This window comes from Colletes gigas, unplaced genomic scaffold, assembly GCF_013123115.1.
Source record: "Colletes gigas isolate AHSC1104 unplaced genomic scaffold, ASM1312311v1 Colletes_gigas_Sc00004, whole genome shotgun sequence".
NCBI classification, from domain to species: Eukaryota; Metazoa; Arthropoda; class Insecta; order Hymenoptera; family Colletidae; genus Colletes; species Colletes gigas.
Window position 1 is genome coordinate 8,694,547 of NW_025106633.1, and position 22,545 is coordinate 8,717,091.

Consider the following 22,545-nt stretch of genomic DNA (forward strand, 5'->3'; position numbering starts at 1 on the left):
AACCGTTACTCAAAAAAAAACGTATCGAAAATCTTCTGGACTGGAATTTGTGCGTGCTGGCGTGTACGATTTGAACACCGGTGCAAGTAGAAACAGCGAGCAACGAACAGACGCGCCGGGCAGACCGTATTCGATCGTGCGCGTCTCCCATAACTATTGCAATTCAAGTATCACAAACACAAAGCATTCTAGGAAAAAATGTTATTCCACGTTTTCTATTTATTTTTTCACGTAGAATCGCCCTATTGCAACCGAATATACTTTTACACTTTCTTATCGTTTTGCTTCCGCCTGCAAGTCTGGAATTCGTCGTAATCTTCTCTGAAAATAAATTACTTTGAAAAGACCCATACCCTGAGCTGTTTTCGAACGAACCATTATTGAAACTGGTCCGGTGAAACGTGCCGCGAGTAAAACGGAGGAAACAAAGGTCGTAAAGGGAGAGATCGTGGGTGGATTCGGTGGCGTGCGCGAAGATTTCGCTACAGGAACGCACGCGCGATGTAAATTGGCGCACTCGACGGGCTGCGCAATTATAATGCGGTTGCAACATTTCAAGTGGGCGCAGAATACGAGACAAAAGCGCAGACACCCTCGCCGTACGTTCACCCGCCGCCTGGCTCCAGCATCCGGAATGATTGCGCAAACAGTACGTGATACAGCGATTTACGGTTGAACCTTGCGCTTTCGTTAGCCGGAGACGCGTTTCTCCGTCGTTCGCGGCTGATTCGCGCGTCTCGAAACACGATCGAATTTCAATTTCAGGGGGTAAAATCGATCGGCGTGGGAGGGGGCGTCGCGGGCGATCGGGGCGAAAAGTAAGCAGCGAAGAAGCTGTCGCTTTCGTTCGCAGCCGCTTTTGGGCAGAGGATTTCCCGGCAGCGGCGCAGAGAGGAGAGCCTCTCGCGCATCGTTGAATCGCCGGTAGTGTGTCATTCTAAAAATAGAGAGAGGTTGAAACGAGAGAGTAGCCGCGATCCGGGAGAAAGAGAGACGGGATCTCGGCTCCTATAGTCCCGGTCGTGAACCCGAAGAACGACCTCGGAGAAACGCCGGCCAAAGAGAGAGACGAGGTAAAGAAGGAGAAAAAGGAGGGAGGTAGTCGTATAAGCGGGAGCAACACACAGAGACAGAGATAGAACGATATGCAACGAACGAACGAACGAGAGAAGGGAAGGAAGATTAAATTAAACAGGCAACGCGCAAAAGACTTTTAAGAGCCACCGCGACGATGACGACAGGGGCCCTCAAAGCCTTCTCCGCGCGATTTTAAATATCACGCAGTCCTGTCGGGCATGAGAAAAACCAGGGACCGCGCATGCGCGAGCGCACGGGCGCATGCGCGCTGCTCCGCTTCGAGCACTTTCTAATTTTACTGCGGCGCGTTAGTTTATGGTGGAATCGAACTAGCCCGACCGTTCTCTTTCTCTGTTTATACACCGTGGCGGATGGACCGCGATACCCTGGAATTTATCGTGTCGTTGGATCGATCTGGATCGCCCGGAGAATTCGAATTCCCGATGCGAGGGAAGAATGAATGCCTGCAACGACAACCTTGAACTATGACAAAAGCCACGTAACGCGGTCCCGGCGAACGTCGGGGGAAAAGATTGCTCGGATAACTGACGTCCCATTAATTGGAGTTAACCGGTCTTCTACCGTTCTTGCTTGCATAATAAAACTCTGGCAATAATTTGATTAAAATTTCATTGCGATACTCGCGGTCCTATCGATACGAAGGTTAAACGAACGGTCGAATAAAAATTGTGTGACGGAGCCATCGGGAGTGTACGGATCGATGGTTCCCTTTCGGCGACGATCGCGAACGGGAAAACAACAAACGCGTCCGCGATCGAAACACGTTCGCCTGCGAGGTTCGCGCGATAACTCGCGTAACGACGACGCGCGTAACGCTACAATATATCGACGCTGACGAGACAGTTAGGTATTCCTTAACGACCACTTTAGGCGAATATATGGTTCCGCGTCGTCTTGCCGCACGATCTTCTAAAAACATCCGTGCGACACAGTCGAGTAACGGAATCATAACTGTAGCCATTAAAGAGACGTCTAAGAGCCCTTGGCGCCTGACCGTTCGAGCAACAGCATTGGCTAATTTGCACCCGGTAATTTACTAGTATTTAGAGATCCATCGTGTCCCCGCTTCCTCGAAAAGAGAGAAAATCGATACGAAACCGGAGTACGGCCTTGCGAATACGAAATAAACCGGTATCGCCAGCGATCGTAGATCCTCGCGTTACGCGCGCGACGATTCGCGATCGTTAGTCGATACTTTGGGGAAGCGAAATCGGAGCGGAAAGCGAAACGGAGACGTTGTTTGGACGCGGGTCGTAACGGACTCTCGGGTTAAATGGAATTAAAGCCACGGGTTCGATGCGTGTTGCCTTTTAAAACCGTCCCTTTTTAAATGCCTCGTACGTGCTTAGCGCCACGCGCTCTACGAGTGAAATCGTCACTTTTGAACGAGCGCGTTCGTCATTTGTACATTAACGAGGATGGTTGGACGGTCGATGCGTTCAAAAAATTAGAAATTTTGCGGAAACAAACATTTTCGAGGTCGAAAACGACAGTTCTAGGTGCGAAAGGAAACTGAATTTCAGTTTCGAGATGGCGATGGATTTAAAATCAGTTTTAATCCATGCTGTTTCATTTCAAGACTGTTTCCGTGTTTATAGTAAAAGAAGAGATGGTGAAATTTGAGTAGCTTGATAATGATTATTTAAGGATATTTTTTGACAAATTGTTGGAAGCATATTCTTCACGACATGCAACGTGGAATTTCTTCCTACTCCATAAAATATCAATATTCGAACGGGTTTGCTGAATTTATCAGGCCGTATCGATAGAGTTTTGCTCTGTACGCATTATTGCCATGCACCAATAACATCAGGTAGCCTTAAACTCGCACGTATCATACATCCTTATCTCGCGTAACTCTCTTTGCCGTACTACTTGTCCAGATGTATTATTTCATCGAGACTTGAAATTTGTTTAAATACAGCTGTCTTCCTTGTTAGCAGTATCGTCGTTTTATCGCTCGCGATGCGGGTAATGGATGGTAATTAGAGGCAAAACGCTAAAAGCCTCGGTTTTATGTTAGCAGATAACGTTGGTAACATAAAATTAGTTCATTCCCCGAAATATCCACGTCCGTTTACATAGACTCTTAAGTGAAAAAATAAAGTCTGGAAACTAACAAACTTTCCGAGGATTCTGATATTTATTATCCAGTCAGGATCATCGAACATCTGAAAAATGTCGCGTAGAAAGGTTCACATCCGGTGGCCCAGACCATCTAACGTTCGTTGACCTTTTACCCTAGATTTTCTTCCCGAATGGGTTCGAGCGGAAAATTCGATCTTCGTTCCCTGGAGTCCAGAAAATGGTAGTCCGGGTTATCCTTGAGGAGTTTCAGGTTTCATTTTCGAAATACGTCCCGTCGGTGCGGCATAAATACGCGTACGCGCGGAATAGCTAATAATAGGAGGGTTCGACTTGCCAAGCAACGTCGCTGGCCTGCGTCGCTTCCTGAGTTCCACACCGCCGAATCTTCCGTTAATTTCGATGGTACGCGGCTACCGAGCGGAGAACCTGCCGTCGACGGCAATTAACGCGGTCCCGCGGGCTCGTATTCCCGTCATTCGGATTCGCAACGAATTACGCCGGTTGACCCTCGCGCGGAACAACGGATCTCGTTGTTCACCGAATGCGGACCGATCCGAGAATAGAACCGAAAGAATCTCTTTCGCGCATGCCTCGTAATCGCTACCACCGCGGATGTTTGCGCGTACGAAACGCCTCCAAATATGCGGAAATATTCACTCGAGGAAACGGAGCTGTTCCCTTCCACCTACTAGAGTTAATTGTTCTTCAGAAACCTACAGCCATTGTATATTCTTGAAAGAATTTCTATCGATGTACAGAACCTTTCATAGAACGCGGACAACTCCATCGGAGGTGGAACTCTGTTAAAGCATAGTATGTGTGATTGCAGGTGTCCACGGTGCGACTGTCCGAGGATCCAGGCGCGCCATAATGGCGGAGGTGGCGACGAAGAAATCGATCAACGTCGTAAGTAGCAAGAAGAGCGAGGTGTGCGGTGTGCAATCTAACAACGGTTTGCTAGATTTGGATAACATAACCGCGAGTAACAACCAATTAATCACGTTGTGCGACACCAACGACGACGAGGACGACCTAATTCTGACTAACAACACGCGCAACGAGCTAGACAGCGACGACAAGAGCCTGCAGGAGCTGATCGAGAGCGAGCTGGCGCTGAGGATCTGCTCCAGCAACGAGGAGGACGCGTCGGTGGACGCGGACGACCGGCAGGAGACGTCGAACGAGCCGGAAACGGTGAAGAGGATCGTGCTGGACAGGCGACAGGACACCGTGGACGCGAACACGGAGTTCATCGTCGCGGAGACCGAGCACTGTTCGCTGATCGAGGAGCCGTACAGTTATCAGAACGGTCACGTGTCACCCGACACCAAGATCTCGGGTTCCGTGTACGAGGAGAACGCGAAGCCGGAGCCGATCGCGGTAGGCTTCCGGGACGAGGAGGAGCAGGTATTCGACGAGCAACCGGAAGTTAGCGACGCGATCGTCGTTCAGAAAACAACGACCGACGAGATCGATCCGTCGACGCGCGACACCGCGGACGATGGCGGCTCGTTCCCGCGAAACGAGGACGACCAAGACCCGTGCCCGACTTACCCTGTCCTTCGGACGACAGAGGCCGCGGAGAAACCGCCGGAAGCGGTGGACATGACCAACGAGTCCTTCGAGCCGGGACGCGAGTCCCTCGCTGAACAGATCACCGCCACGCCCGTCGACAAGTACCAGGACGAGGAAGAGGTTCAGTCGAAGCTGGTGGAGTTCGCGGAGACGGACATCGTGCAGGCAGACTCTGTCCCCGTAGACGACGAGGAACCGCCGCGATTGATCGACGACTTGGACGTCTGGATGACCGCCAAACAGTCTGACCGGTGTTTCTACAACCTCGACGAAACACTGTGCCAGCCTAACCTCGAAAAGCCCAGCGACCCCTTCGAGACCGTAATGGCGGAGTCCGGGAAGGAGCAGGACGTGGACGGTAACGAGTTTCCGGCGGAGGAGGAGTGCAAGGTATCCTTGGACGACAAGTCCTCCAGCTCGATCGACGAGAAGATTCCGGAGGACCTCGAGGAGTGCCCGATGCCCGGGAAGCCCGTCGAGGAAGAGGAAGAAGAGACTCGCGGCTCGCCGATCGTCCAATCGAGGAGCTTCGATGATGGCACGCTGAGCCAATCGGAGGCGTCCACCGACGCCGCCAGCACTCAGGAGTTCATAGACATGGAACGACGCGTGCTGAGCGAGGAATGCGCCGAGGACCAGCAGTCGAGCGACGCCGTCGAGCCTCGGACGAGGAACTCTCTTGGCGACGACGAGGATGTCGACGCCAAGGAGGAGGAAATGAAAGAGGAAACGAACGAGAACGCGGACGAGCAGAACGCGATCGCCGAGTCGTCCAGCGAGCTGTCCGTGTCCGAGGCGACGTTCATCGAGAAGACCGAGGTGGTGATATCCGAGAGCAGCGTGACCATTTTCTCGGAGACCAAGTGCCTCGAGGCAGGAAACGACTCGGAACCGGCGCTCGAGGACCACCAGGAGAACCTCGAATCGCCTCCACGCGCCCCGCTTGCCACCCCCGACGACGAGGCCAGCGACTCTTCCAACTCCTGCGACGTAAGTCCCCTTTACCAACTAATCCACCCTAACGGGTGCCCATTTAGGACCCAGAATCGGAATAGACCAAGGTACGATGCTTGAATCGACGACCAAACCGTTGCCTGCGCTTGTTGATCTGTTGTTTCCGTTTTGGTGTTACGTAACGATTTTACTGGACAGATTCTTTTGATATTGTGTGCACTAGTATTAACCATTGACGTGTTTAATATAGTAAACAATTTTGTTTATATTTCAGTGGTGTACTCGATGAGTCAATAATGGTTAGCACTTTCTCAACCCCTGAAAAAGGGTTGTTTTAAGCGATAATCGAAGGTGTTGATTATTATTAATTCACTTTGTATAGATCTATGAACAAATTATAGGAATTTTCAGACGTTTCAATTTTGAACCTCTTACGCTATATGCCCACGACAGATTTTTCATTCAAAGTGCCATAACTCGGCAAGAAAAAATTGCAAATCAACTTTTAAGGGGCCCTTCCAAAGAGGAGGCTTCTCCCTTCAAATTCAGTGCAAAACAAACCCCCGAAAAAATTTATTACTCTCCATAGAATTATTCAGTGTTAAAGAATTTGGTCCAAAATACCCAGAGAAATTCTTTCTAAAAATTTCGATTCAAGATCGAAAAAGTAGAGGCCTTGCCCTTTAAAACGAGCGAAAGTAGAGGCTCGTACGATTTTTTGCCGGGAGGTTGCAGCAGTGGAAAGGTCGTTAAAATTGGCAATTCGTTAATTACGGTATTTAAAAACTTGTCTCGTTCGGAGTTTCGACGTTGAAGCGAGTACCGGGTGGCTTCAAAGTGCATATGTAATTGGCTGACTCGGTATATCCGACGAAGCACATTCGTTCCGAATCAATGGTAACCGCGTCGACTTACAAAGAGTCAGGCGTTATTCGCGTTCCTGCAGGGTGTTGAGTAATTCTTGCAAACAAGCCATTCCGGCCCCGCTTTTCCTGGCGGTTCGCTGCAACACTAATTATATCGTTGGACGAGCTCCTACGCATACTTTGCGCCGGCAATAATTAATCTCATTAATTCGCCGGCAACATTATAGTCCGGGCAGACTCGCGATTTTCGATCGACCATTTGGATTATTCTCGTTCAACTATTCATTCCTACGTCCTACATACGTACTAGGCTGCGTCGACTTGCAAATACGACATTTTGCAATTAAAGATTCAACGTAATTATATAATATTAGCCGTGGAATACGAAACAAAGTAGAAAACGAGCGACCAGTATCCGTGGAACATCTTTTAATTACTTTATCCTGTATATACGTATATTTTCGAAACAATGTACTTTTCCAGTACATCGATTAAATTTTCCATCGCTCGAAGGTGCAAACAATACTTGTCGTAGGATTGAATGGTCTCGCTGACGAATAGTCGACGCGTTTAATTAAATAACAAAGGCTTAATTGGCTCGTTGACATCACGCAACCACGCGTAACCACTTTCGTTCTCCGTTATTTCTCTTCATTGACACTCGTAAGGATACGGCACGCGAGCGGTGCCCGCGTTATTTGACAGCAAGCGAGCAGAAACGAATGTAGTTCACGGCTACGAACGGAATTAATACCGTATAGCCGGTAATATGATCCGAAAAACTCGACGGTGGGCAATTAAACGTTGGATAAGCGGCGTAAATCGGTTCTCCGATATCCAATAAAGATCACGCGACCGAGTAAGACGGCAACAGACATAATCGCCGGACCGATTTCGACATTCCAGCCACTTACGAGTTGTTTGGTTTCGTTTTTGTTATTCAACTTTGCTTTTACGATCGAAAAAACACTAGAAAATTATACCAAACCAACGTACGCACTTTGCAATTGCCAGGTTTCAAATGCAAAGAGAACATGTCATTTGATTTTTCGTTCAAAATCGTGGCTAAATACTACTTTTTCTTCACGCCATTGCGAACTCAAGATAAAGGTTATCGCGTAATGTTATTCGCGAGTAACAAATGTAGAATGTTCGCAACGTTCTTAGAAACGTGCGATAATTAACAGCAACGTAAACAAGGTATCAGATTACCGATTTCACGCGATGCTCTTGCACTTTGTAACATTGTCTAACATTGTAGCGAATGGTCGGTCGTAATACAGTCGGTAACAAGTTTCGTTATCGATCTACACGAGCGTCAGTCGCAACAATATCACCGGGGACGTTCAACACAACATCGAATGTACCTAGACGCGACAAGTAGTGAACGACAGTCCGCAAACACCGCCGCATACCGGAAGCATTCCGCTCGTTTATCGAGGCGTCGGTACGAAATCGAGTTATCGGAGAGCCGGTTCAATGACCACCGCCCATAATCGTGTACACCGAGTAACCTATTCCGCTCGGAACAGGCTCGCAACCAAGATCGAGGTCGTGCCAGAAACAAGCGACGAGCGAACCTCGACGTCTCGGCCTCCGATCGTTGCGCTCCAGCTTGCACATTATCGTTAGGATGATGCATCGGCGGCCTCGTTGATTGCCTTATCGGACAATCAAGAAACACGACGGAATTATTGCCTGTTTCACGCGCGTTGCTCTCGTCGATGGACTCTCCTTCCGGAAAACGAAAGTCTTCGCGCGAGCTGCCTCGAATCCCCAACGCTGCGCGCGTCTTTCCATTAAAAAATATATATAATCACAGGATTGATTTCGCGTCGATTCTAGGAAACGTTTTACCGACCGGTAGCGGTCGATAACATTTTTTGTTCCCATGATAACCGATTAATAAGCAAACCCGTCGGTAAGTTTTGGTGACAAAAAGTCGATCGATACCGGTTGATAAAGTGTTACGATCGACTGTCATCGTCCCTGACGTCGCGTTTTCGTCGCGAAGAGAGTGATATTCGAAAACAAAAGAGGACTGGACGCGTCTGGTCGAAAGCACGCTCCGGCGTAGATATCGAGGTCGATCTTTCGTCAAGAGCCGACGTCCAATCCCGGGGCTCCGCTTGCTGCTGGATCGGCCTGGTACCTTTCGTTCTGCCGGCTGAGCACCGTCTGCTCCCCTCGTGTTTCACCTGGCCACACGTACGCGGCCAACCGTCTCCCGGTGTCCGGTGGAAACGGCCAATCGCGGAAATCCACCGTATCCCCACGATTTCCTCCCGACTGTCCACGCTTTGGAGAGCACCGGAGTTTCCTGAACCTAGTCTCTCCGGACGCAGACATCTCCGGAGTCGTGGATCTGCCGGTTCCCGAACCTTTGCTCGATCCTCTGTTCGCCGCACGTCGAGGATGATCATCAGCCAGGTAGGACGCCTAAATTCGTTCCTATTCGCCGCGAATCCAATCCCCCCGGTGCTCGTTAAATACTTGTTTCGGGCCCGTACACACGCTGTGCGTGTTTGTTCGCAGGTTTTTTCGCCGAGCCAACCCCGCTCCTCTTCTCGAACCTTTAATTGCCAATTTGCAGATAATTTATGTCCCGTTTTATCTCCCACTTTAGTGGCCCACTTTATTACAATTCCGTGTTATTTCGATCGGTATCGAGCGGGATCGTCCGAGCGGCAAGGGAACCAGCCGGTCCCAGGGCGCTCGAGAAATAACGCTTCCCCTTCCCTCGTTCTCCGATCTCTCGATCTCTGTCGTTCTTCCGTGGGCTTTCGTCGACCTCGTTGCCAAGGTAGACGCGCGCTGTCGTCCCGAGTGGGTGGCCAGGGTCCTTTGAACTCCTCAATTTTCGGGACCAGTTCCCCCGCTGCTCGCCGTCGTGTCTGTGATAATCCGCCGCGGGGAACCCCGGAACCGGTGTGTGCCCGAAATCGTTAGTGTACGCAACGTGCGGGAAAGTGCGCCGTTACGGATCTACGTGGCTCGTGTTATGGAACCAACAATTTTCCACGGTACGTGCGAACCCCGCAGCAGTTCCTTCTTCTATCAACTTCGAATCCTCTCTCCAAGAATCTTTGTCGTCTTATCAAACGTCGCGTGGTTCCGTCGAAGCTTTTTCTAAACTTCCGGTGTTGTGTTCTTCGTAAACTGTGGTTAGTTCGTGCGTTTGGTGCCTCGGAGCTTTACAGGTGTGTACCCTCAGCACATGGTACTTGGTATCTCTTTGTCATCCTACGATACTTGAAAATATCAGTAGCTATCGCAACCTATACTCGTGTTGTCAAATATTGACTCGATTTTATCTGACGTTGAAGTAGTTACTGTTATCCTCTGTTTGGCAAGCTAAATCGTGTTGCCTATATAGCCTTTTTTAGGGTTTTACTATTGATCATTCTATTCCACCCATAAAGTGCATCACATTTGTTTATATTATTGCTCCCTTTATGTAACAAATTAGGATAGCGTGGCTTCTTACTGTGTAGTGAGAGAAAGGAAAGGGGTGAGCTTCGTCCTGAGCCAGCGTCAGACGCCGGGACGCTCGACGGTCGATCGAGCAGTGTATATACAGGAATTGGAGGGTGGTCGAGCACTTGTGAGAAAAGTGTCGTGCGTGTCCCTCTGGTGGCGAGCCCAGAAAGTGTCCTTACATAGTTTCGTCCAGTACTACGCGTAGATCTCGTTGTTGGGATCCCCTAGTTCGAGGTTCGTGCAGCTGGAGCCCGTTCTATTTCCAGTTTGAGTCGAGTCCCGAAAGTCGGTAACGTCCGACGTCTAATCCGAATTTGTGAAAGTGAATCGGTAGCGTCGCACAGCGAATTAGAAAGTCTCGTCTAACGCGTTACGAAAGTTCTTCGACTGTTCCCGTTCACCGTGACCATCTTTATTCTTCGGGGGGGACCGCGCGCGACGATCGTCTCCGATCGTTCCCAAGCGGCTGAAAGATCCACGGAGGAACAGAGGAGAGATATATTAATTAGAACACGCGATCGTACCGGTCCCGGGGAAACGTGGCTGCGTGACTTTTGAAAGGCTCCTCTGCTGCCTTTCGAGAAAGAATGCAGCCGTAATCGCCGCTTCGAATCGGGTTCCTCGAGTTACGTGGCCCCCGTAATTACGTGTCTCTCCTCGCTCGCTCGCGAAGAAGCGACGCCGGGGTAACGAAGCATTGTGCCCGATCACCGGGTTCCCTCTTATCGTCTAATAATAAGATCGCGATAAAGTCGTCGTTGGTACAGGCGAGCGCGACGGCGGCGGCGATCCACGTAACTAATTTGCTCCGAGATCTCTTCATTAAGTCCAGAGGCAATCAGACCAAAAGGAATCCCGCGGCATCACGGCGCTCCTTGGGACTTTCGCCACTGGTGTAATTAAGATTCGTTCGCGGAAGACGAGCGCTGGTACGCGGTACCTCGATCGGGATCGACGCCGACTTGCCTAGATCCGCGCCTAAAATCTCTTCGTTAGATCATCGTTATTATTTATTTACTTATTTACGGGTACAAATAGAACAGACCATTGGGTGAAGTTTGACGAGATAAATGAAATTCCAAAGGCGGATACGGAGCTAAAAGAATCGATCGCTGTAAAGTGTTCGATGAGCTTTCCGTTCGAGGAGAGTGCGTATCTTTGTAGATGGCGAGAGTACATTTAATTTGAAACGTCCTAGAATCTCAGGACAAATTACACCACCGTTTATAACGTTGAAGGCAAGCGGTAAGTCAAACGTCAGTGGTCTCAATCCCACTCGGAGCTGCAAGATCTTATCGAAATCGGTATCGCCGTAACGTTTATCGAGATATTACATGTTACCGTTTGCTCGAGGGCTTATTGTTTTTCTCGCAATTAAGAATACATAAAATGTAGACGTAATTGGACAAATTGGATCACCGTCTGCAGAGGCTTCGTACAACCCCGTGTACTCTTAGATCGACGTATAAATACGACCCGCGGCGAGATCGATACGCTCGACTCCGTCTATGAATATTTAACAGAACGGTAATTACTATCCTCAGCGATCGTGTCAATTAAAGCGAAAACGTCAAGATTATTGCGCATCGTGGATCGCGAAGCGAAGTTTCCATTTCCTACGCTCGAGATATCAGTCAAACAGTTTCTTAGTCCAGCGATCGACGTGCGGTGAACGATACCCTAACCGGAAATGCATTAGGCGTAACGACGACGATAAAAATCACCGTGAGAAAATCACCGTTGTATTTTGGAAGCTCGTAAAATGGTGTCGCTTATCTGTCGACCCAGCGGGCGTCGTTTACACGATCCTTCCGCTGTTCGAAGCCTCCTTTATCTATGAATTTTCGACGGAACGCGTAACGAGCCACGAGAAAGAAGCTTTTATCGCGAACGAACGATAAAACGTATAGAATTAAGATACAAGGAAATTCCAGTGTCCGTCGATTGAGAAATTCAACGTTTCGGGAACGTCGACGACGATAGGAGAATAAATACAGCGGTGCCCCAACGATCGACACCGGAAGTGGACATTCAATCGGGTTATTTCAGGGATCGGCTATATAGTTCACACTGGCATACGTAAATGTAACAGTTTATCGATGCATATCTGAATTTATAATAACAGAGGTAACTCAAACTAATAAATAAAAAAGTAAAAGGATTAATGTTCCTTTCAATAAATCTGGATTAAACTGGACGAGTTTCGATAGAGACTGGCAATCGATCGTTATGTAATTATGTAGAGCAAGAAATTCTGTGCTCCATGAAAGCTTTCGCGCTCGTAACACTCAATTTCGTACGATGTTTTTTGCAACGATGATTCAGAAATGCATTGTTATCTAATAGAGTAACGCAGGTCTGGGCAGCTGAGTTCACGGTAAACGCGATTCGGTCGTTAAGCGCGGCGATCGGTAGACGGCACGATTCGTATCTATCCGTTCATTAATACCTTATTAACGCGTGGAAATGGAATGCACGACACTCACTCTCTTTCTCGACGAGTTGTGCTCATTGATCGCGATGCAGCACGCGCGCGCATTAGTCGAGGAAAGTGACCGATCGATTCCGAACGAAAGCATCCTTTAACCTAATCCGTGGACGAACGCGACCGGAATTACCAAACGATAACTATGCTTCGTAGAATGGAATTTTTACAATCCCACAGCCGCGACACGGAGAAGTCGGCCATAAATGGGCTTCGCTCGACGATGAATCGATTCCATTGATGTTTTTTTTACTCCCCCCCATTTTGACCTCGTTTTAACGGGCGATCGAGATCCGTAGATCCACTTTCGAGGCACACACAGGTTGTTTTCGATTTACTTTAGAGACTATGCAATTACACCGGACGCTCCAGTGTCACCTTCCCGATATGCAAAATAGTAGGCCGCTCGTCAGCCTTCGTTTAACAAACGACCGCGAAAAAGTTCGCTCCTCGATGGGAAATCCGCTTATCGTCGCGTACAAGAAGAAAACGATTCGACAGCCGCGCTCGACGACCAGAGAAAAACGCGCCGAAGGAGGTCGAATCCTTCGTTCCAGGCTCGACGTCGCGAGATCGCTGCTATTAACGATTCTACCTTCGATCTTTCGCAACTTTCGAGAAGACGCTCCTCCCTCCGGATGCGTATCTCCGTCCTGGGCCGTGGAAATCCACGGGACGTTGTTAGGAAAATCGTACGACCGTCACCCGGTCTTTAATTTTACTTTAAATAAAAAACATTCGTTTCTTCGATTAGTCGTTCATCTCTTTTAAATCGTCTTTACTGGACGTGTTTGTACATCCTTCTTACATTTTATGTATAATTCTTTATATTAAGAAGAACTTTATTCGTTAAATAAACAAGTTCTTGACGTCAAGTTTCACAGTCATGAGGCTACTCGTCATCGAGTCTTATTCTTTTTCCTGGCCAAAGTTAAAAATTATTTGGAATCAAATAGTACGTCTAGGGGTTAAACGTTGAAAATTGTAATGTAAATGTTGCATTAAGAAAAAGAGAAAAAGTAGGGTTTTGTATCTCGACCGATTTGCTAGGGAGGAATTGTTGAGGTGTAGCGAAGACATAAAAACTACATGTTTTTAATTGTTTTTAACGCAGAGTGAGAGCCGCGAGGAGACGATCACAACGACGGCGTCGGTGGTCACCTCGTCGAGCGCGAAGGGTGGAAGCAAGACGAAGAAGAAGAAGATCGAGGGCGTTGCCGGGAACGATGCCTCGCCGAACCTTACCCCGCGTACAAAGAAGACCAAGAAGAGCAAGAAAAGCGAGCTCGAGAAGGAGAACATTTCCGTGGTAAGTGGACGAGCGTCGGTGGCGCGTTCGTTAATTTTCTACAGGGTAGAGATTCGTGTCGCGAGCGACCAGGATACCCGGGATTACTCGCGTTGTTTCGTGGGAGCGGATCAAAGAGAGACGAGGAGACACGGGAACAGCAGATGTCGAGCGCCAAAGACGATCGAATCGAGATCGAGAACCCTACGAGAGACAGGAAACGCAGCGTGGGTATAAATACGGTGTGCATGAACCGTTATATCGTGTTAATTAGCACTCGGAGCATCCACTGCCATTACGAACGATCGTCGAACGACGAAAATCCGAAGCTCGTACGCGAATCCTTGTTTGCATGCAGCGTCGATTCCACCGCGATAGTTTCCACGGGATTTTCACTTTAATTGACGCTCCGACAGAAACGAAACGAGATTTCTACCGACTTTTACGCGTTTTACCTGTAATCGTCTCGCGGGGAATCGACCGCGCGTACAAAACAGTCGGAACTTTTGGGCATTCCGACGCGTCTGGGAATTTTCCTCGCGGAAAGTATCGTCCGGAACCACCTTTACCTACGAGTCTTCCGGGTAATCCAACCCCTTCAGTTTCTCTCCGTACAGGGTTATAGGCGTAGTCTACGCCTTTACATCGGTAATCGTTCATGAGCATGATATTCAAAGTAAAATGGATCTCTCGAGAAATACTAAAATAATACAATATTAACAAATTTTCAACAATTTCACCTCGAAGATGTGGTCAGGAATCGACGAGGAAGTCGTTGACCGGAACGAATCGGTACCGGAAGCCGGCGATCGCCGATGATCTCAGCAGAAACGGTTCGCGAAACGGTCGGAATGCCCGAAAGAAGAGCGCCAGCGTGCCCCGGACGATCTTTTAACAACTTTTTAACAACCGTTGAACGCAACGCAATCGGTCGCATGTACAGTGTGCGCGTGTTTCTCTGTTTTGCTAGAACTCTAACTTGCGAGAGCCGAGCATGCACACCGGTTCCCGGCAAATGCATCCGGAAACGCACGATTTCTCGAACGAGGACGATCTGTCGAACGTGAACGTCAAGTCTCTGGTAAGTTCGAATCTCCGAAGAGGAGCGAATCGGTCCCGGGAACGAAGACGGCCGAGGTAGAACCAAGTGTTTCTCGCGACGCCAAAGAGATTTCCACGCGAGACGCGCAAAGTGGCTGCAATTTTCGCTCGTACGGGAACCCAGGCGCAAATTGTCCATGATCGAATTCGATTCGCGTCGTTCTTCGTTAGGACGTCGCGACGTCGAAGCGGCCTCGCGTGTCCCGTTTGCGTTCTCTCGCGCAACCGACCGAGGAATCCGAAGTCGCGTGCGAGGAATTCGTTTGTATTTTTATTTTCTCTTACGTTGCTCGTTTAATCGTCGGGGCGAGAAAGCGCGGTTCACACCGAAACGATCGCGATTTCCTCGACGATCGATAGAGATCGAACTTACGAGGGTACAACGAGAAACCGCTCAGATATCTTTTCAAACCATCGTGTACATACTAAAACGCTCGTTCAATGTCCCTCCCTTTGCCTCCCGAGTACGTATTCGCGATCGACCCTTCTATTAGAGACTGCATTTAGAGTACTCACTAACCCTCGTTACATTTTATTCGCAATTGCATGCGTAATCGATGTCTCTGTACCCATATTTATTTAGAAACAATCTCGTCTTTCAATTTGCAGTTTCTTAGAGATCAGAGCTACTTTCATTTGCATCTTATCTTGGAAGATGATTCGTTTATGGATAAAAATGGGTCTTGTATAAATTGTACGTTTGGTCGTTGGTCGAATCGACTTCTGATTAGATTTAACCCCTCACCAATCGTGGCCATTTTGTGTAACATAACTTACGTTGTAATAAAGTCACCTATACATACCGGTATACGTATTTAAACAACGCTCACTCGCAATTCGTTCCCATTTTTGTTACATTACCATAACATATCCAAGGGTTATTAATTCCGAATAGGAGAAAGTTTGAATGTTTGCTCGAACGAACCGCCAAACGTGCAACGTCGAATCGTTTATCCCGAATGGTCGCGATCGAGACTCACCCAGCTACGATCGTAGACGTTGACCACGTTCGACGAAAGAACGCAAGTAGAATTTGTGACACATCCGTATGTCCCATTCGCATGTGATTAGCTTTGTGCGTTGTATTTTGTGCATGCAGACACAGACATATGTATCGGAGGCGACTCGACACGAGCAGGATCGATCTATGAAGGAAAAGATTGCAACCGGCGTGTCGATCAAGCAGTTGGTAAGTAACGCAAACAAGAATTCAATGATTCTTCGCTTACCACTTCCGTCGTGCATCGACGTGTATCGCGTCGTACGATACGCTTAAGTTTTTTTTTTTTTTCTTTTACTGGATATAAACATTTTTCTTTTTATTTTTTATTGGCGAGAGGCGCTCGATACGCCCCGGCTGACGAGACAAAACCGCTTCGATGGCTGTCGATACACTTTTGTCAGTTGTATTTTGTTGTCACTAACAGTGTCGTAGCTTTGGCGACATCTCGAGCATGAGCGACGGCGATCAGACGGCGTACGGGAAAGCCAATCACACGATGGAGACCGAGGAGGTTTGTATATCACGTCATCATCGTTCGTATCGCGCCACACGGGTTTCTCGATCGTTAGTTTCGTAGCCTGATCGATTAGCGTGGCTTTGCTCTTTCTCGAATGGTCTCGTTTGGTTCGTCCGCGTCTCCTAACGGAACGAACGAGCGCGACGACCGGTGTCGCTAATTCGAAAAGATGATTCGGGATTTCGAGAAACGAGCAGTTAACGAGCACGAGAGCCGGTAAAAACCGTCGATTTTTTATTATTATTTTTAGTTCGAGAGCAAGTCCGCTGAATAACAGACCCGAGAATCGTTTAGATTTTTATTAACGCCCGTAACCAGCGTCTCTCGGACGTTTCGATTTAAACAGTCGTCGTTGAATCGATTCAATTCGTTCGGGACAGCCTCGAACGTAATTGGTGTTCGTTCGTAGCATATTGCTCAGCATCCGATGTGCCGTGTACGACAGGAATGACAGTCCTATTAACAGTTATTATTGCATGAGCTCCGACCACGGTGGTTCCTTCGTTCGCTTCGCGTTGTGTTGGCGATAGGATTAACCGGACGGCGGACAAATAATTTAATTCCTGATTATCGTAACAGCATACTAATCGCGCGACGAGTACGAGCTTTGTGCCCTTCGCCCGGGGATTCGATCGTTGACGTTCACGGGGGTGTCTATTCACGACCGATTTTCTCCTCGAGTTATCGCGGGAAATCTGTATCGACGGGGGAAGATTTCACAAAGCTCGCCACTCCGCGTAACTGTCCGCAACTTACCGCTAATCTGAGTTCCCGTTGACGCTCCCGACGATCATAGAAAGCAAGGTCGCTGGGTGATCTGCGATTATGCGAGAAGGGTTACTCCAAGTTCACCAAAGACGCGCTCGTCTTCACCGGGGTGTCGGTCAAGGCCCTCGTAAGTACCTTTCGTGAACCTGTTGGGTAACATCGGAGACGGCTAGGATCCATTAGCGACAGATCCACCGGAACACGATCCAGGCGACGTGCGTCCGTCCAAACGCGAGATCAATAGATCCAAATTTGATATTATTCGCTTGCATAGTAGATATTGACTCATTCCTCCATCACTTATGGGGATTTCTTCAAGGTGTCGACTTGAACAGTTACTCCTCCCACTGTTATTCGTACGCTATAGTATAGTGGAATTATTTCGATTTATTTTTATCAAATCTTGTTTATTACACTGTTGTTTTTTTTTGTTTTTAAATATTAATAGGAGTAAGTAGTAATGTCCAATTGAAAAATAATACTTATTAATACGGCTTTTTTTTCTCGAGCGGTAATCCTCATCCTGTACTGCACTCCAATACAGCTGCTCTTCGATGACCGAACGAAAGTCAAGTATATCCAACAAGGTACCACCATTGACAAGTTTCTATTCTAATTTACATAAACTTGAAGAAACAATTTTTTCCCCCATTTATAATCACCATTATAGTATACGAATACGAGTAGGAGTAATTGTTCATACCTTGAATATCCTCGTAAAGTTGAGACGGCTTCTTTCTCGGTTCCGAGGCACTTTTTGCCCGAGATTCGACTCGATTTCGAAACGATAACAGCCAAGGCAAAGATTGGACGGCAAAGGATCGATTCCGACGCGAATCCCCGAGCGTGCACGTGAGCGATCCGCTCGAGTACGCTCGTTCGAGAGGCGCGTTTTGCTCTTGAGTCGGTCGCCGTCACGCCATGAATGCTGTCTCTCCATTTAAGGGAGGGCCGGCTTTGATAATAACCTACTGCTCATTTGCCCCACTTTGTAGCCGGTGACGACTAAGAATCGAGGTCTTGCGAGTTTTTTCGCCGCGTATCCGTCGTTTATCGGTTATCCGGTTACGGATTTCGCGTCGTGTGACATAATTTCTCGGCCGCGGTGAATCGTCGGCGGAATCGGTTTCTCGTTCGATCGCGCGTCGACGAACCTTTGAATTCCGATTCGCGATCGAGGAACGGTCGTCTGGATCGCGCCCAAAACGAACGGGTGCCCGTTTCGAGCGAAAAGCTCGGCCGCGGGAAACGATATTCCAGCTGTCTCCGAATGTTCTCCCATCTCGTTCTAACTCCTTCGTCCTCTTTTCTTCTTCTCTCTCCGCGGGGCGATGCAGCGGTTGGCGAGATTCGTATCGGGACAATTGGCAAGTGTCGGTGTATCCCCGGGCTGATGCCATTGCGTCGGCGCGATTTCTTTATTAACGACCCTTTCGTCGTCGCGAAATTCTTTCGAATTAACGCCCGGTGCCCGACGCGACCTATTTGGCTCGAGGCTCTCGAGTCGGGTCGCGAGGTCACAGCGCCTTTCAAATCATTGGAACTCCTAAGAAAACGGAAAATTGATGTCCAAAAAAATTTACAAAATTTATTAGCCCATCGTGTTGCAAATTACTCAAGAGATACGTTTCAAAAGTGAAAAGATACAGATACGTAGTGCCTCGAGATAAAAGTGCAAGTAACAATAAAATCTGCCTGCAAACAATTAGTCCATCAATGTAGATATTTTAATATCGAATCTAGTCATTTTGAAAAACACTGGCGCAGAGAGTGGCGCATGGGGCTGTAACGTTAGATAACGAGTTAATTCGTTGGAAACACGAACGAAACCAAGACGTTTCGCGGCCGGATCGAGTAATTTTCAGCTCGAGCGGCGTCTAGAAATTCGCGAAAGAGAAACGGGCGTCGATCCGAGGCGAATTTCGCAACTCGCCGACCTCTGGATCCTCCGACACACGAGAACGAAGGTGCAAAACGCTTCGGAATACATTTCGCTCGCGACACTAACCCACAGCCCGTGCTGTTTCTTTCTTTTTTGTTTGGTGTGCCCTCCCCGGCCGTGCATGAAACATTAACCGAAAATTACGATACCGACCTCCTCGGGACAGAGGGCTTCCTACTGTAGTTTGGCAAACTTAACGAGCGAGGGTAAGGACACGGATCGGCCGAGGTTCGAGGTAAGCCCCACCCCCCTGGAAGAGATAACCACGATACGGTCGATTCCTAACCGAGCTTTCTATATCTGCTCAGCTTTATTCTACCTTGGTCGCTTTCGCCTTGCAACCTTTGCATCTGTTCGTTCCCGAAAACCGCTTCCGTAATACGCTAATACACGATTGCATTCGATTTCTTCTTTTGGTATCGATACTAACACGCGAAACCAAGTCGAGATCCATGGTCTCGATTCGTTCGAACTTACGCTGTCGTTCATAAGTATAGAAATTTAAAAAATGATTGAAACTTTGGGGGAGTGGAAAGACCAGTTTTTTTTGCAGATGTATATTGCTTTTTAATCGAATTGCAAATATTTGTATGTCCCCAAAGTTTCAGAATTTTTCGAGAAACATACGAGTGACCGTTTGGAGAAGTTTTCAGGCCACGCCGTTTCCCTCTTCTGTTCTGTTTTTGGGAATCTTTGTGCACCCAATTCTCGCACGAGATAGCCTTTTGTTAGCCCCACCGACCCGCGATCCAACACGGACGTCCGCGTCGTCGTGCAGACGTTTAAGAAGAAACGCAATATTTATCTTGTTTACCCTCGATGCAAAGGGACACGCTTTTACGCTCACGCTGAACAAGCTTGAGGCTAGATCGAAACACCGCGAATCCACCGCGTTTTTCTCCCCCCGACGACTAGAAGCCTCCCCGGATTTTCTCGAGCTTTTCCCGCTTGACGCCTTTGCCGTTTGTGTTTACAGAAGTCGAGCTTCAATAAATTCGACGCTCTGAGCAAGAAGACGGTCCTCCACGTGCGCTCGATCGACGCGGGCAAAGTTCAACAGCAGCTGAACGCCGTAAGCGCTCCTCGAGATACTTAGAAATTGGCTAAGAACCCTTCAGCCGCGGAGAACCTGCAAACTGCCTCTCAGTTTCAAGCTGAATTTTTTAAATTTTCAAGTATATTTCAAGGCTCGTTTCGAAGTCTCGAAGATCGTAAAATCGCCTGTTTTTAGGGTTCTCGTGAACGCGGCTGAAGGAACGATTCCTCTTTCGAGTAAATTTAGTATAGTCGGACGATGGCGTGGAGAAGGGAAGAAAGGAATAATCGAATTTGACAGCAGGTGGCACAGAATGGCGATACGAATCCAAACTGCCGGAGTTGCGGCAAGGTCGTCTTCCAAATGGAACAGACAAAGGCCGAGGGTCTGGTCTGGCACAAGAATTGCTTCCGGTGCGTCCAGTGTAGCAAGCAGCTTAACGTCGACAATTACGAGAGCCACGAGAGCACGCTTTACTGTAAGCCACACTTCAAGGAGCTCTTCCAACCGAAACCGGTTGAAGAGTCCGACCAGCCTGGTAAGTCGATCACACGGTGCGCGCGGGCTACGATCTCGCGGCGTACGTAGGCGGAACTCGCCTTAAAATAACCAGCCTCCGGGTCTAATCTGCGAATCTTTCCGGTCGCTTTGATATCCGCCGCCACGGGAGTACGCGATTCGAAACGCGGATCCGCCGTTTCCACCGAAACGCCCGCTCCTTTTTATCCTTTTCCCCTCGTTCACGGCTTTGAATCAGCCGCGCGGACGTAAACAACCGTCGCGCGAGATCGCTCCTGCGCAAGTAAGGTCGGGAACGTGTCTTAATCCTCCCGTTCCACCGGGACTTTAAACATTAACCAGCCTCCGAGACCACTTTCGTTTTTAACGCTGGATTTCGCGGACATTGCCTGTGCATACCTTCATCGAAACATACTTTATACACCGGGCACGGTAGTCTGAGGAAAAAAAAGAAACAAAGGTCGTCGTCTTTTGTCGCCTGGATCAACGATGGTATACAATAGAAATCGATTTAAATACTTTTGCAAAAAATAAAACACGCCCCAATAAACGTGCAGAAGATTATTAAAATATACTTATTTACTTTCATATTTAAATTACAAAACAAAAATAGAGACAAGCCCATCACATGTACCAAAGTCCTGAAATTAGTTGTAAAGAACGATGGATGGTTTCTCGAGTTTCTGGTCCAGCGTGCGTAGCGGAGGGAAGAATCGAAGGACGGGGACCCTCGTCGAAGGAAATCCGATTGCCGTGTCGGACGAGCGGGTGAAATAAACGCTCGTATATTCCGCGTCGGACCCCTTTTGTTGTAGTCGCTGAAATTACTGCCCCTCTGGCCCCTTCCCCTTCCCCTCTGTAATTACACGCGAATCAGCAGAGAGATCGTTAATGCGACAAAGAGACGTCTTCTGAACTCCGTAGTGCGACCTCGAAAGCCGGAGCTGATCATTAGGGAGAACGAGCCGAAAGAGCTGCCGCCCGATGTGGTCAGAGGTAAAGTCTGACAGAGTGTGAAAAGTTTTGGTAAAACCGTCGCTCGAGAGTGGCTTCTAACCGTTTTCTAACAGTTTGCTAACTACGCCTCTAATACCATTCACGCCCTTTTGATTTTTAACCTCGAAACTCGTTCGATTCGTTTCTTCGATCAATCGTACGAAGATTGCAACGTGTCTCGTGGTATTCGTAACCGCATGAATTGCCATTAACACGCAGTTTACCCAGTTGCAACCGAGATTACGCTTCGCCCCACGGTATTCGAAAGACAGAAAGACCGAGCAGGGGGTTTCCTGTCTCTTAAATAGGAAGGCGAACTGCCGCTGGGCACGGGAGTAGAGGGTCGTGGTTGACATGGCTCGCGGTGAGGGAAGCGACCTTGAACGGCCAATATTTTCCGCTCGAATCTAGGATGCAGTCTGGAACCGCGATGCTATTCGCAGATTGTTCGGTATTGATCGCTCCGAACGTCACCGTCCAATTTAAAACCGACGGGACCAGTTTGGACGATCGATCGGGGAGAAATCGTAGATGCAGGGTTGTAATGCCAGCACGAGCACCAAAACTCGACAGGACCTTTGAAAAAGCTCGCGCAGGATCGCCTAAAATTCAACCGCTCCGTTTTCAAAGGGGACGAGCGTTTTTCATATCGTGTTTCCACGTGAACAGAAAAATCGTGCATCAGAAAGGGGGAGGCTTCTCCCTTCGAAACAAATTGTAAAACTAGTCGCGAAAAAAATTTGTTATGAGCCAGAGAATTTTGGAAAGTAAAGATAAAGATTCTGTTGTGGAAGGAATAAAAATTAAGCCTGACTGGCCCCCCGATTAA

General features: G+C 48.3%; 1 protein-coding gene across 16 annotated transcripts in view; it reads left to right on the forward strand.

Moving 5' to 3' along the window:
• Positions 1–22,545, forward strand: part of LOC122405273 (xin actin-binding repeat-containing protein 2) — a 64,460-nt gene that overhangs the window by 26,650 nt on the left and 15,265 nt on the right. For 6 of the 16 annotated variants that reach the window (XM_043409886.1, XM_043409878.1, XM_043409882.1 and 3 more), the window contains 10 exons: positions 4,016–5,751; positions 13,661–13,855; positions 14,805–14,915; positions 16,035–16,124; positions 16,363–16,449; positions 17,252–17,350; positions 19,332–19,400; positions 20,142–20,237; positions 20,502–20,739; positions 21,645–21,716. In XM_043409886.1, the coding sequence (XP_043265821.1) occupies positions 4,057–5,751; positions 13,661–13,855; positions 14,805–14,915; positions 16,035–16,124; positions 16,363–16,449; positions 17,252–17,350; positions 19,332–19,400; positions 20,142–20,237; positions 20,502–20,739; positions 21,645–21,716 (2,752 nt within the window). In that variant the 5' untranslated portion in view covers positions 4,016–4,056. Of the gene's footprint in view, positions 1–4,015; positions 5,752–13,660; positions 13,856–14,804; positions 14,916–16,034; positions 16,125–16,362; positions 16,450–17,251; positions 17,351–19,331; positions 19,401–20,141; positions 20,238–20,501; positions 20,740–21,644; positions 21,717–22,545 lie in introns of those variants that run through there. The other 10 variants (XM_043409883.1, XM_043409884.1, XM_043409895.1 and 7 more) reach the window with 9 other exon arrangements.